Source organism: Hypomesus nipponensis, chromosome 18 (assembly GCF_054491055.1).
Source record: "Hypomesus nipponensis isolate SF chromosome 18, ASM5449105v1, whole genome shotgun sequence".
Taxonomy (NCBI): Eukaryota; Metazoa; Chordata; class Actinopteri; order Osmeriformes; family Osmeridae; genus Hypomesus; species Hypomesus nipponensis.
Genome location: NC_140378.1, coordinates 6,356,338 through 6,370,783, shown reverse-complemented (window position 1 = coordinate 6,370,783; position 14,446 = coordinate 6,356,338). Strand labels below are relative to the sequence as shown.

The window sequence follows — 14,446 nt, the reverse complement described above, 5'->3', positions numbered from 1 at the left end:
GGTAGGAGCTGGGGGGGTTAGGGTTATGGCACTTAGAGACTCTGCAGATTTAGTGCAGCTGGATAGTTGATCTTATTGACAGCATGATCAACCTTCACATTCCCAGGTCTAACCTATCATGTGATCTATCCAACTGTATTAATTTCATGTTTTCATTTAGCAGATGCTTTTGTCCAAAGAGTTGTTTGGTACAGGGGGTGATTTGAACTCAAGTACCAAAACCACTGAGCTGTACCTTAATGTTTCAACTGTCCTACCGTTCAAATTACCATAATGCCGAAACCACTAACCTAGCTACTCAAATGTTCACAACCCATGTATTAGCCTTAAGTCCTAAAGTACCCTACACCTCCACTATAGACCGTTTTGACTCTGCTGCTCTGCCTGCCCTTCATGGTATTCATGGTTCCTGAAGCTCCCTCTCCATCCTCCCAGCCTGTTGTTCTCCCCTCTCCCCCCGCCCACCCTCAGATATGAGCAGCTGTCCTTCTATTTTCAACCGCTGAAACAGTAGCATGCCAGACCCATGCCCTCGCTCAGCCGAGAACAATGGGCTTGCCCTTATAAACAATTCCAACTTAGACACTAGTCCAACAGCAGAATACCTCTGCTAGATCCAGTCAATCCTGCTGCTGCCACTCCCTAAGCCCAGAGAGAGATGGGTGGCTGGACCTGTCTCCCTCTGTGGATGGTAGATTAGGGTGGACAGAACTCCTAAAGACACATATACACACACTGTAGTCTCCAGGCGGATCTTCCAGGTGCTGGACCGTTTGAGTTAGTTGGAAAGTCCTGGAGGGGCTGAGGAGCTGTAGTCTGAGGTATTACACGTTCTGCCATTTCTGGAAGCTTAGGCTGGCATTGTAGCTGGAGAAGGCTAGGAAGCATGAGGAGAGGTTAAGACACTAGGAAGTATGAGGAGAGGTTAGGATGCTAGGAGGCATGAGAACTGGTTAGGAGGCGTGAGAATGGTTAGGAGGCTAGGAAGCCTGATGAGAGGTTAGGAGGCTAGGAGACATGAGGAGAGAACAGGAGGCTAGGATGCCTGATGAGAGGTTAGGAGGCTAGGAGACATGAGAGGTCAGGAGGCTAGGAGACATGAGGAGCGGTCAGGAGGCTAAGATATCTGTGAGAGGTCAGGAGGCTAGGATGCCTGATGAGAGGTTAGGAGGCATGAGGAGAGGTCAGGAGGCTAGGAGACATGAGGAGAGGTCAGGAGGCTAGGATGCCTGATGAGAGGTTAGGAGGCTAGGAAGCATGAGGACAGCAGACCAGAGTGCTGGGAGACACGAGGAGGGAGCAGCTTGGGAAGCTGCAGCAGGTGAGATGCAGGAGAGGAGGCGAGCGAGGAGCAGCATTCCACAGTGGCTCCACTGCTAACACCCCAGGAATGCTGAGTGGACTGGAGCCTCGGGGGCTCAAACACAAGACCCCATGAGACAGACTCACACCTGTCTACACAATCACTGAGTCATACACACACACACCCCACTGCAAGGGGAGTGGATGGACACACACGCCTTTCATGGATGTATTCGTGAGCGAGGGAGGAGAGGGGAGCTCGTCGGTTGGCCCCCTCAGGCGACAGCTCGACAGTCAAAATCAACATCACATGGAATTAAAAAGAGGCTTTGATAAATAAAATATCTTTAATCTACAAAAGGTAGTGACAAACAAAAACAGTGAAGTGAGCCAAGTTCAAGTGTTGTCAGAAAAAACCTGTCCGAGGACAGAGAGGCGGGTGCTGAAGGGCTGCATGGGGCAGGACAGGACAGGGGCGGTCCTTCGCGCCCCTGGCTTCAGAGCAATACTCTCTGATTGGCCAGGCATCGGCGTGTCCTCTGATTGGCTGTCCTGAGTAGGGGCCGGAGGTTCTGATAGGTGCAGGAGGATGTCCTGGAGCTCCTGGCGCTCCTGGGGTCTGCGGCTGCAGCAGTGCAGCGCCGCAGGGTCCAGGGGGTGGGCCTCCGTGTTGAAGATGTAGCCCCCCGCCCCGAGGACACAGTCCTCGCTAGGCCCCGCCCCTTCCTCCCAGGCCTGCGGCTGCAACAGGAAGTTGGAGGGGTCGAACAGCAGGTACAGGTACTTGATGGTCTCTGCCAGGAAGAAGGACTCCATTCGGTTGTCTAGCTTGTGGTCGCGCATGTCCTTAACCTGGAGAGAGACACACGCATGTCAGGTGACAAGATCTGGACATACTAGACATCCACACACACACACCACACACACAAACACTGTCACTCACACTGGCGTAGCCACAGTCCACCCTGCTAATGGTCTCCAGAGACTCCACAACATCCCTCCCCAGCTGCAGGAAGGTGTGGTCCCCAGTGGCTTTGAACAGGTACATGGCACTCTCAATCAGCTCTGAAACACACACACAGTCGTTGAAAATGGGTACTTGAGTGGGTAATATAATTATCATCATCATCATCATGGTGTTCTTTACCAGGACGTAGTGGGTAGCCCTCTCTCTTGTCCACAGTGTAACCCTGAGGGATGTTGTAAAACTCAGGAAGACCCCCAAACTGACGCCATACACTGTAGTAGTTCATGAAGGTCCTCACAGCACTGTCTAGGTCACCAACCATACTCTGGAAAACATGTACAGTCACACACAGAAAGACACACAGGCTGTAGGTGTCTAAGGATTATGTATAGACGGTATCATTGACCGATTAAAGTCTTTGGATGGTGTAGCTTCCCAAAAGGCCGCTAGGGATTGTGGGTGGTGTAGTTTACCTGTAGCCCAGGCCAAAAGGCCTCTAGGGACTGGAAGACTGGCATGGAGACGGTTCCTTTGTGCATCTGGACCCACAAATACCAGTCATCAAACCTGGTGTAGTTCTGAATGGCTTTGTCATACTCTGTGGATCAACAGCAAACATCATATCCTGTCATAACAATGACAAAAAACACCAACAACCTCTAGTCTAGTTGAGTGCAATAGATTTACCATGGAACATGGTGAGCAGTTCCTCATCTTGCAGCATGATGGCGCCCTTAACCAGATACTCAAAGTACGAGTCCACCCCAGCTCCGATCCCTGCGTCTTGGGCCACCCACTTCTTAGTCAGCACATCAATGTGGTTTCCCACCTGGACGGACAGAGACAGACACGCAAAAACACATCATCGCAAACGAGTGGACGACGCGACAGCTGAAGCTAGCCAGGCGGATGAGATGGACGGGCAGAAACACAGCCACAGCCCGTGAGCCCACCAGTCCGATGTCCGAGCGAGTCTTCCACAGCGAGCGCAGCGCTCGCCTGGCCACCTCCTCAAATATGGGGTCTCCTGTCAGCCGGCTGAGGGTGGCGAACTCCAGGATGAAAGTCCCCACCCCGGCCGTACAAGTGACAGGGGTCTCTGTGGGGCTCACTCCCTTCAGGAGGTTCACTGTCCCATAAGGCATCCCCGTCTGGGTCTGGAAGGCTGGGAAACAAAGTTGTACTATTACTGACCGGGCTAAGGGTTTAGGGGTGAGAGGTTACATTTACATTTTACATTTACGCATTTAGCAGACGCTTTTATCCAAAGCGACTTCCAATAGAGAGCTTTACAAAAGTGCAGAGGTCACTGATCATAACAACGAGAAAGCCCCAAACATTACGGGTAGCCAAAATATGAAGCATACATTGTGAAAACCAAATAAGTCCCAAAGGGAAAAACCATAACAGCATGTAGTTCAACAAGTTACAACTAAACAACATGAACCTCAAAAGTGCAAGGGTGTACCATGTGGAAAAAGCAAGCAACAATAATAAATTTCACAGCGAGTACAATAATGTGACGTTACCTATGTATGAGGTTATGTATGAGCGTTAAGGGGTATGCATGAGGGGTGAGGGGTTATGTGTGGGTTCGAGGTGAGTCTCACCAGGCAGCAGTTTGCGCGCAGCCTCCTCGGCCATCCTGAGAAGAGGTCCTGAACACGGCCAACCAGACTCCACCTCCATCCCTGCCCTCTTAGACAGTAGGTGAGCTGACAGCAGCCCTCCCACAACTGGACACAGACCATCACAGTCAAACTGGGACCAGTCAAATAGCCTCGCGCTTCATATTTTTCCTGCCGAACGTCCTTGTCCCTCACCTCGGATGTTGGTCTCGAACACGGATGCATTCACGTCAATGTCAAAGTCCACCGTATCCTGCAGCAGGGAGGCGACTCTCTGGAACTCACTGTGGTTCCCCAGGATCTGCCCCCCAAGACAGGGAGGTCACAAACAGAGCATGGTCCTCTACTGGTCTAGTCTACATCACTGGTGGTCACCATCTCAATGAAGTCAGGGGAGAGACAACTGGTAGTAAAACTGAACTCACAAGCAGGGTGTCCAAGGCATCTATCAGAGTCAAGGAGAAGCTGGAGAAGGACAACAGGGTCATTGGGATATTTATTAGGCGACAATGTTCAGAAAATAATACTACTATACTTCTGCTCCATGCCGGGTCTTTCCTATACATTTGACCACAATCCTGCTATCACCCCCACCTGTCCAACCTGTTTGGTACTACCAACCAAAGCATCTAGCTTCAGCCCTACCTGCCCCAGGTGTCCTGACCATCACACGTCAAGGGTCGCAGCTCGTCATAGGGGAACGCGTTGTCCAAGTAGTTGTTGTACGCGTGATAAAACATTGTCTTGATTCTCTCTCTGTGTGTGAGAGATTGCAATGAGTTGTCTAGGTGTTGAGTTGGAAGAAAACTGCTAGTGAGTTACGCCATAGTCGCATTATCCTTACCTGTAGTGCTCCATGTCCGAATCTGTAAACTCGTGTCCCGTGGCATTGTTCATTAACAGTGGAAAGACGCTTAGTGCCAGAACAGCTGTGCACAACAACCTAATAAGCATTAAGACACTGAGTGGCTACCGAGAACACAGATGAAGCGAAGAATATTGCCCTATTGAGTTCTCTTTTCGTCTAATCATAACCCTATGCTGTAGATACTGCACTTCGTGAATAGGTCGTGATTATGTCCCTTGTATTCATCCTAAACTCCACTAAGTCATTTCACTACATAGATGAGCTAAGTGGCTACGGAAGTAAGAGCATTAGCTCAATCCATCTGAGCATGCGCTTGGTTATTGCTGACGGTCTTTGCTGACGAAAGACAGAAGAGCAAAACATGTACGCCAGCAGATGGCGACAACCACAGAAGCCTTCGTGAACGTCCATTTAACATCTTGTCAAACTAATACATTTAGACAGAGGATAGAAAGAGTCACAGCGGGCTGGATAGTATAACTTAGCTTTATTTCATCGTCAGTACAAACAGTAATAATAGTCAGCAGAGGAACGAAGCATCACCACAGTCACCTGCTACAGTACAATCAGACCCACCATGATAGTGATGATACCAATAACAACAGCAGTGATAGACATGAAATAAGTCTGGTTTAATACATTACGCCTCTGGAATGCTTCATGATAGTGCAAACCTGTTAGTATTCGTCCGGAGTAGGCTTGTTAACCTGGCAGTATGCAGCCCCACCCAATTATTTAACTTAACCCTAACCATAAGAAGTATACTCTCTTTCACCCTGACAAGTGACCACAGCCCCTGCCTGCAGCCTAAACCCTGGCCCCTGGGTTTAACCAACACTTCTCTGCTGCTTTAAAACAACCCCAAAGACAATATCTACAAGACTGTATAACTGAAACCAAACTAGCTTGAAACAAACATCTAGACAAAAGAAATCCAACAATGTCATAGTCATGCTTCCTGATGACTTTCAGTACCAACGGTAGGACAGAATATTCACTACATCAGTTTGTAAACCCAAACCTCACAAATTCACAACATAATAGTAATCCTTAACTGAAGATGGAGAGGAGGGGTTTGAGTGAAGGGCTTGGTTCTGCGTACAAGACAAAAGGGTTTGGGTGCTGGGTACTGGAGGGAGATGGTGCTTTGACGACCTCTAGGTCTGCAGGACAGGCTTTGGGACATCGGCCTGTCTCTCCTCTGCCTGACAAACCAAGTAGTTATCACATAAGTTATCAATACAAATAGTTCAATACAAGTAAGAGGAATCAATATAAACAGAGTCGTCAATACAAATAGGGTTATAAATACAAAAGGCCGGGCTGCTAAATTCAACAGGCTGCCAGGCAGGTAGACATCAACAGGCAGCCAGGTACCTTAGACCTTCAGCCTGAGGCTTAAAGAGGAAGAACAGGGGAGGAATGGAGAGAGGAAAACGTATGGAAAAGGTTTGAAAAACAGGGACACAGAGTGAAGATAAAAGGTGAGCCAGAATGGGAGGACAAAGGGGCATACGCAGAGAGAGAGAGAGAGAGAGAGAGAGAGAGAGAGAGAGAGAAGGGTGAGTATCAGCACGGTGGCTGATCTAACAAGACACCTCCATGGTCTGTGGCCTGGTCTGGCTGCTGTGAGCAGGGCTGGCTGGGCTGGCGCCCTCTAGCTGTGAGCTGGTGTGAGTGCGACTGCGACTTCCCTCCACTGATCCCATGCTGGAGGCCGAGTGTGTACGAGATCGAACCAGGCGAGTCATACTGGCGGTGGGCACTGCAGAAGAAGAAGGAGGACGAGGGGGGGGGGGAGAAGAACTGATTACACTTGAACTTGTGATCTTAGCGTTTCAGTCCCTCAGGGAGACAGGTGGTGGTGGGAGGGGGCAGGGGTGTGGTGAGGCATGGGGGGCGTGGTTGTGGCCGGGCAGGAGGATGCACATGGCAGGGGGCTTCAGGGGGTTGAATCCACATTCCCATGACAACCAGGCTGATGATCCCCAGCCCAAACGAATAATGAATCAATCTGGCCTCATCCGTCTGTCTGTCTGTCAGGATGCCCGTCTGTCTGACTGATTGTCTGTCTGTCTTCCAAGGGGCCATTTTTTGGTCTACTGTCTCCGGTCCGACCCCAACTCTGTCTGTCACCATGTCTGTCACCATGTGACGTCTGGGTGTCTGGATTCATTATTCTCCCCCGTAGTTTGCTATTCATTTTCACTGTCGAGGAAAAAATGAATGTACAGGAAAGTCCAACCTGTTGCATGCACTTACACACACAGCTTATCAAGATAATATTATCGTATAGAGGGACACGCAACAAAAAAGGCGCACACACACGCGCGCGCACACACACACACACGCACGCACAGCAGGATGGAGGGGTGTAGGAGCAGCATGCACGCCATGCTGAACATCATCTAAGCATCAAACAGCTACTTACACCTGTTGTTAACGCACCACTGCAGACAGACAGACAGACAGAGACAGACAAACAATCTTGAGTGTGTGTGTGTGTGTGTGTGTGTATGTGTGCTTGTTAAACTTCAGTACCTTTAACAACTCATCGCATAGTACAGATCATAACATATACAACAATGAATCACACAGGCAAAATGTTTGAAATAATCACACAGAGCTGAAGGAAACATAGATCAGTCAGACTAGACTAAGTTAGAACACATGTACTACAACAGCAGCATGCTCAGAGGAAGAGAAGGTGCACTCACTGTAGCCCATCCCCTGGACAAAGTACTTGAAGGCTTCAGCCAGTTTGCCAGGCTGCGGACACACACAAACACACGTACACAAAAAAGGTCAGAGTTCACCCAAAACAGCTGAATGACGCCTTGGTCTTTAAAAGCGTTGCCTGGCGACAGAGATGACTCACCTGGACCACCTGAGGGAGGCCGCCACAGTCAGCCATCTAGGGAGGACAAACGCATGCTCAGAATCACACTCAATAGACACACACACACACACACACACACACACTCACACTCACACTCACACTCACACTCACACTCACACTCACACTCACACTCACACTACCTTCAACAGGGTGGTTTTGGTGGGATTCATCCTGGAGTTACACTCCACCTGTGGACCAGAGAGGGCAATAAAAAAAAACAACAAAAAAAACAGGTTAACCAACCGGCTGACAGGTACAACCGAGGGAGGGAGGTGATTGGACAGAGCGTTTGCTAGGAAGATAAAAGGGTGCACCTACCACGGCGTCGACGGCGGGGGCCGTGTCTCCGACCACCAGCAGAGAAGGACACCTGAACAGAAGGAGCAGACACACAGAGCCAGTCAGGCAGGGGGGCCAGCGGGCCAGCAGGGGCTACCGTGTCCGGGGAGCAGGAAGCGTACCTCATCGTGTTGGCTGTGTCATCAGTCAGACCTACGATGGGCCTCTCCATCTCCAGTTCCCGGCGGCTGTCAAAACAAGCACACACACACACACAATGACGTCTCCGTGGTGCCGCTGACGGAGAACCGTGCCGTGGTGTTTGGGTCACATGCATGGCTGGAGCAGGGATCACATGGTACCTGTTGTAGGAGTAGCAGAACAGAGCCAGGTTGTCCTGGTTGATGTCCTGGGAGATGTGGAGCCTGTACGTCTGGACTATCTCCTGGTTGTCACTCAGCTCCTCCTGAGGATGGTAGATCACACACACACACACACACACGTTGATGCAGAGTAAAAAGAAAATGCCTCCGTTGAGACGGAATAGAGACAAGGCCAAACAGAGGTATAAACCTAATGGACTCCTTTAGCACAGCAGAGTTTCAAGCTGAAATGGAGAGAAAGAGACTGGTGGAAACAGTAGACCTCCAGCTGATAGAGACCGCCTCTACTCACATCACTGAAGTGGTGTCCCATCACAATGTCCACCAGGTTACTAGTCCAGCCGCTCAGCTGAAAAAGAAACAACCGCTCAGCCTACAGAAAACCGTGTGTGTGTGTGTGTGTGTGTGTGTGTGTGTGTGTGTGTGTGTGTGTGTGTGTGTGTATGTGTGCATGAGCGTGTGTCTGTACTCACCTTTGATGCAGCCCAGTCCATCCAGCCCTTAGCACAGGGGTCGACATTGATGAGTACCAGTCCCTCCACCAGAGACGGCTCGCTCAGCTGAAGACGGGAGGGCAGGAGGGGTGAGCATGAAGGGTTAGGACAGGTGTGGACTGTGCTGTGGTACTGGGAGCATGCATGACAGGTGTGGACTGTGCTGTGGTACTGGGAGCATGCATGACAGGTGTGGACTGTGCTGTGGTACTGGGAGCATGCATGACAGGTGTGGACTGTGCTGTGGTACTGGGAGCATGCATGACAGGTGTGGACTGTGCTGTGGTACTGGGAGCATGCATGACAGGTGTGGACTGTGCTGTGGTACTGGGAGCATGCATGACAGGTGTGGACTGTGCTGTGGTACTGGGAGCATGCATGACAGGTGTGGACTGTGCTGTGGTACTGGGAGCATGCATGACAGGTGTGGACTGTGCTGTGGTACTAGGAGCATGCATGACAGGTGTGGACTGTGCTGTGGTACTGGGAGCATGCATGACAGGTGTGGACTGTGCTGTGGTACTAGGAGCATGCATGACAGGTGTGGACTGTGCTGTGGTACTGGGAGCATGCATGACAGGTGTGGACTGTGCTGTGGTACTGGGAGCATGCATGACAGGTGTGGACTGTGCTGTGGTACTAGGAGCATGCATGACAGGTGTGGACTGTGCTGTGGTACTGGGAGCATGCATGACAGGTGTGGACTGTGCTGTGGTACTGGGAGCATGCATGACAGGTGTGGACTGTGCTGTGGTACTAGGAGCATGCATGACAGGTGTGGACTGTGCTGTGGTACTGGGAGCATGCATGACAGGTGTGGACTGTGCTGTGGTACTAGGAGCATGCATGACAGGTGTGGACTGTGCTGTGGTACTGGGAGCATGCATGACAGGTGTGGACTGTGCTGTGGTACTGGGAGCATGCATGACAGGTGTGGACTGTGCTGTGGTACTAGGAGCATGCATGACAGGTGTGGACTGTGCTGTGGTACTGGGAGCATGCATGACAGGTGTGGACTGTGCTGTGGTACTGGGAGCATGCATGACAGGTGTGGACTGTGCTGTGGTACTGGGAGCATGCATGACAGGTGTGGACTGTGCTGTGGTACTGGGAGCATGCATGACAGGTGTGGACTGTGCTGTGGTACTGGGAGCATGCATGACAGGTGTGGACTGTGCTGTTTTAAGTACAGAGGACTTACTGCCAGTCTGGACAGGATGTAGGCTCCTGCTCCCACTCCGATGCCAATCACGCTGGTCACCCTGGCAACGCAAATCCTCGCAATCAGTCAAATAAATGCGGACACACAGAGACATACAGACACACACACACACACACACACACCTTCCTTCAGGGAGAAACACTTACTTCAGATGAGTGAGAACAGATGGAAGCATCTCAGACAACTCATCCATAGATGGATACTGGTACCTAAAAAAACAGAGAGGGAGAGAGAGACAAATAAGAGAGGGGTCCTGCGAGTTTGGAGCAGGAAGACAAAGATGAGGAAGTGATGTCGCAGTACCCAGCAGGGAAGGGCGGGGCGTTCTCCTGCTGCCCAGGAGCATCCACGTGGACCACGGCAAAGTGCTGCGTGATCTCCTGCATGTCCTCGTAGTTGAACAGAGTGTTGAAACACGACTTGTCTGCAGAGAGACAAGTACAGCTACTAGCACAGTCGTTGAGGTACGCATACCGCAACAGTATTAAATAGCCAGATTTACCATAACTGTGCCAAACATCTAGATTTACCTGCTAAATCAAGTTAGTCAGCAACGTTCAATAAAGAAATATTTGCCATAGCACATGATTTACCATCAAAATGCCAACTCGTGCTGGTGCGGCTGGTAGAAGAGATGTGCTACTCACGGTTCAAACCGATGTCATGGTAGGTGAGAATGACAGGTCGGTTGCCCTTGGGAACGCCCCTCATAGTCACATGCAGTACGCCATGGAGGGTCTCAATGTCATGCTCCTGTCAACCAATAACAGCACACGTTAGGGCCTTCCAACCAATCATACACAAGGGCCGGCGCCTGTTGACCAGATCTGTTCAAGGTTAGCTCCATCATGTGTTCACCCACACCCACACATCCCTGCAGCGGCCCAGATATGGTTAGCGGGCGTCTTAATCCAATTATCTGTCGATGAAAATATCTGCCTCTAATACCTCATTAATATCTGTTAATGGGTCAGAGACACATGCATTAAAGAGAAGACCTTGGGAAGCCTGCAAACAGAACAGGCAAAGTTTAAACATAGCGTGCCTGTGTGTTTTGAGAGGGTAGGCTCTTCCAGAAGAAGAAAAAAATAAAATAAAATCAAGGCACACTATCCTGGTTACCATGACGACTGCTCAGTAATAGAAATAAAAACGGGTGATCTGCCCTTCTCCTCTCCTCTCCTCTCCTCTCCCCCCCTGCCCCCCCCCCCCCGCCCTCATTGCCTTAGCCCTTTTCTTTTCACAACGAGATTATATCCCCCCTCCTTCCTCATCGGTATGTTGAATGCAGATATGTCACCCCCACCCCCGCTCCCAACCTCAGTCAACAAGCTGCAATAAGAGGACTAAGAAGCCCCCCCCCCCCCCTCCATCAACTTCACCCACACACAGCTGCCTTCAATGAAACAGGCCAGCCGGGGGGCAGCCTCGCTCAACACATGACCAAACAGCACCGACACCTCAGCACATAACACCCAGTATCAGCCGATATACAACTCATGGCACTTTGCACACCCTCGGCGGCTAACGCAGACGAGCACGAGCCCCAAACGGCAGCTTCCACTCACCACTCCAATGACCGAACAGGCAATCTGGTTCAGGTCCAGAATGTCCGTCATGGTGTCGCCAGGGAGACGCGGGCAGAGCCGGGAGCGGAGCGGACGGGAGAGGAGGAGAGACAAGGCGTGGAGGAACGAGGAGAGGAGTCGAGCAGGGCGGTGGCTGGAGGAGGGAGGGCGGGCCCGCGGGAAACGAGCAGAGGAGAGCGGCGCAGAGACCACCGGAGAACAGAGAGCTCAGCCCAGCGGGAACGAGCAAAGGGTTTCTGATGGCAGCAGCTGCTCTCCAGGCAGGGGAGAGAATGTGTGGAGAGGGAAGGAGAGAGGCACGACTGAAGGAGTGAGCTAGCCAGGGCTGTCAAGGTGGGGTGGAGAAAGAGAGAAGAGAGAAAGGGGGAGGGCGGGGGGAGCGTGGAGTTTCTGGCAGGCTAAACACAAAGCCTCCATGGCCGTCTGTCGGCCGTGAGCCCAGGGTGAAGGGATTAGTGAGGTCAGGTGGACCAAGGGGGAGGGACCAGAGGAGGGGACGGATAAGGAGGAACCGAAGAGGAGGAGAGAGAGGGAGAGTCAAACTGCAGAGGTGCCTACCTTCGATAACAGAATTTGGAGGAGGAGTGGGTGGGGGGGAGCATGGGGAGGTGGGGAGGGGCAGGCATGTTCTGCAGCAGCGCAGAGGAGAGCTCACCAGCCTAACTGCTCCAGGTGCCGGTTGGAGACATCTGCAGTTCAGCACAGCGGCTCTAGAGGGTGCCACAAGACCTCACAGATGGAAGCACCCTCCAGAATGCCACACCATTTCTGTGCCAACTCTGATTGTTGTCATCAGTTGTGATTGACATAATCTTGTGCATTCTAGCTGGTAGGGTTGGAGTTGGGTTGTCATAGAGACAGGAAGAGAGCAGCAACATCCTCCCTGGAGTGAAGGCATTGCCATGACAACCAGCTTCTCGACTGCTTCCACGCATCGCGTTGGATAGCCATGCACTTTTACCATAACAAGCCTCTTCATCAGGCAAACCGTCCGCCTTACCCATACACACACACCTCTCTTTAAAAAAAACACCTTGAAACACCTTTTAAAACACCTACTACATTCCCAATCCCTCAGCCAGTCTCACACGCCATATGCATCTCACCACTCAAATCATCACCCACAAACCCTCCGTCCAATGAATAAGCCATGCATATCTGTCTTCCACTAACACACTTCCTCACCCCCCACCCACAGCTCCATACCCCTCCCTATTAGCTCACCTGACAGTCAAAGTCCTGGAAGTTCCGGCCGCCCTGCAGAGAGAGGAGACAGTGTGAGCCACCATGCTTTTGCACACGGTCCCTCATCAGGCAACAGATTCACAGGAAGACACACACACATCCGTAAACACAGTGATCCCACTGACAGGAACTTCCCCCTGACCTGGTTTGTGAGCAGGGGTTTGATCTCAGTCAGCTGGACATCCTGGAGCTCCTCCATGATAGGCTGTCACAGCTGTCAGTCACACCTCAGACAGAAGTGGATTTGGGATGGAAGCCGAATGCAGACACCTCACTGTTCACACATACACACGAGCAACAGTGTTAAGGCTGGGTCACAAGAGAAATATCAAAAAGAATAGTCACAGCTGCTAGATGCCTGATGCTGCCCCACACACACACACACACACACACACACACACACACACACACACACACACACACACACACACACACACACACACACACACACACACACACACACACACACACACACACACACACACACACACACACACACACTCTAACTGTGCTCACTGATAAGCAGCCAGGGGAGCAGCTCCTGGGAGAGCGCTGTCTGCCAGCCTTCTCTACTGGGGCAAAACATGTCTAATCACAGAGCTCAGCCTAGATTACATCTACCCAACCTAGAACACATCAGACAGGCAGATACAAGCAATCTGACAGACATTCAGGGAGTCACTGTCTTTCCTTTCCGACTGTCTGTCCGTCTACCTGTCTGTCTGCCTTCAGTCCACAAACCAGGTCAGGCTGGGAATAGTATTTATCTTCAGACCATCTTGTTTCTCGTCTCTAAAATGCAACCATCCATCAGGGTTTTGACAGCCAGTTAATGAGCTACTGTTTTATCCCTCGTTAAATTAAAAGTCAATATATTGATACGCGCATTAGTTCTATGGACATTACTTAATGTTAACCTTCACAGCAACATAGCTTTAGATTCGGTTAACTACCAAGCTAATTTGATTTATATCTAACGTGTAGCCAGCAGCTAGCTGCTAGCCTTGCTCGAATTAGCAAGCAAGCTGACATCAGTCTCTGTCCGAAGAGCCAACCACTATCTATAATTAGGTTAGCTTTATCTTGCACGATAACGCCAGATCAGGATGCAACTAGATCAGGCCCTCTTGAAAACAGCGGTGTCAAAGCTAGTCTTGATGGGTAGACTAGCTACATAAGTCAGAATTCATTAGAAACGACTACTGTAAGACATGGATGAAGCGTAGCTAGCTAACGTATTGATGGAAAACTAGCGCAGCCAGCAGCAGACGTTTGACTTGCTAGTTGTCACTCCTATTTAAGTCGACAAATATTGCCACGTTGGCTAGGTAGCTGCATTATGTACACAAATGCAGTTTTGTACTCACCAGTTCTGTGAAGATTTTGGGCTAGCTGCTTGGTAATTGGAGATTCAGGTGTATGTCTATGAGGGTATTTGACTGCTAGCTGGTGGTTGTGTCAACTGCTCCACGCGGACTGAGCTTCTGGGGCGGAGCTTCTCAACCTCTCCGACTCGTGAAAGCTTTTTAAATAGCGTTATTGACGTCTCAATTTGTTTTCAGCATCAACA

The 14,446-nt window shown here is 50.7% G+C and overlaps 2 protein-coding genes across 6 annotated transcripts; both read right to left on the bottom strand.

The window, feature by feature from the left end:
* Window positions 1-1,630: 1,630 nt before the first annotated feature.
* On the bottom strand, window positions 1,631-5,056 carry edem2 (ER degradation enhancer, mannosidase alpha-like 2). The gene is made up of 11 exons (XM_084680416.1): window positions 4,742-5,056; window positions 4,543-4,653; window positions 4,323-4,362; window positions 4,093-4,198; window positions 3,880-4,005; window positions 3,223-3,434; window positions 2,957-3,098; window positions 2,743-2,867; window positions 2,450-2,594; window positions 2,246-2,367; window positions 1,631-2,154 (listed from the first exon to the last, which is right to left on the bottom strand). The coding sequence occupies exons 1-11, from the start codon at window positions 4,849-4,851 to the stop codon at window positions 1,699-1,701; spliced, it is 1,695 nt and encodes a 564-aa protein (XP_084536542.1). The 5' UTR covers window positions 4,852-5,056; the 3' UTR covers window positions 1,631-1,698.
* Window positions 5,057-5,233: 177 nt separating this feature from the next.
* LOC146251742 (protein NDRG3-like) lies at window positions 5,234-14,391 on the bottom strand. 5 transcript variants are annotated; one of them, XM_084679624.1, is made up of 18 exons: window positions 14,244-14,361; window positions 13,591-13,668; window positions 13,019-13,150; window positions 12,856-12,888; window positions 10,690-10,795; window positions 10,346-10,466; window positions 10,189-10,251; window positions 10,022-10,082; window positions 8,800-8,886; window positions 8,619-8,675; window positions 8,306-8,409; window positions 8,126-8,191; window positions 7,983-8,034; window positions 7,805-7,852; window positions 7,644-7,679; window positions 7,483-7,534; window positions 6,364-6,530; window positions 5,234-5,970 (listed from the first exon to the last, which is right to left on the bottom strand). In XM_084679624.1, exons 3-18 carry the CDS (start codon window positions 13,073-13,075, stop codon window positions 5,923-5,925), a joined length of 1,158 nt encoding a protein of 385 aa, XP_084535750.1. In that variant the 5' UTR covers window positions 13,076-13,150; window positions 13,591-13,668; window positions 14,244-14,361; the 3' UTR covers window positions 5,234-5,922. The 5 variants fall into 5 exon arrangements, with proteins under 5 accessions (XP_084535750.1, XP_084535749.1, XP_084535751.1 ...); XM_084679623.1 differs by lacking the exon at window positions 13,591-13,668 and having other exon boundaries at window positions 14,244-14,391; XM_084679625.1 differs by lacking the exon at window positions 13,591-13,668 and having other exon boundaries at window positions 5,234-6,530; window positions 14,244-14,391.
* Window positions 14,392-14,446: the final 55 nt, after the last annotated feature.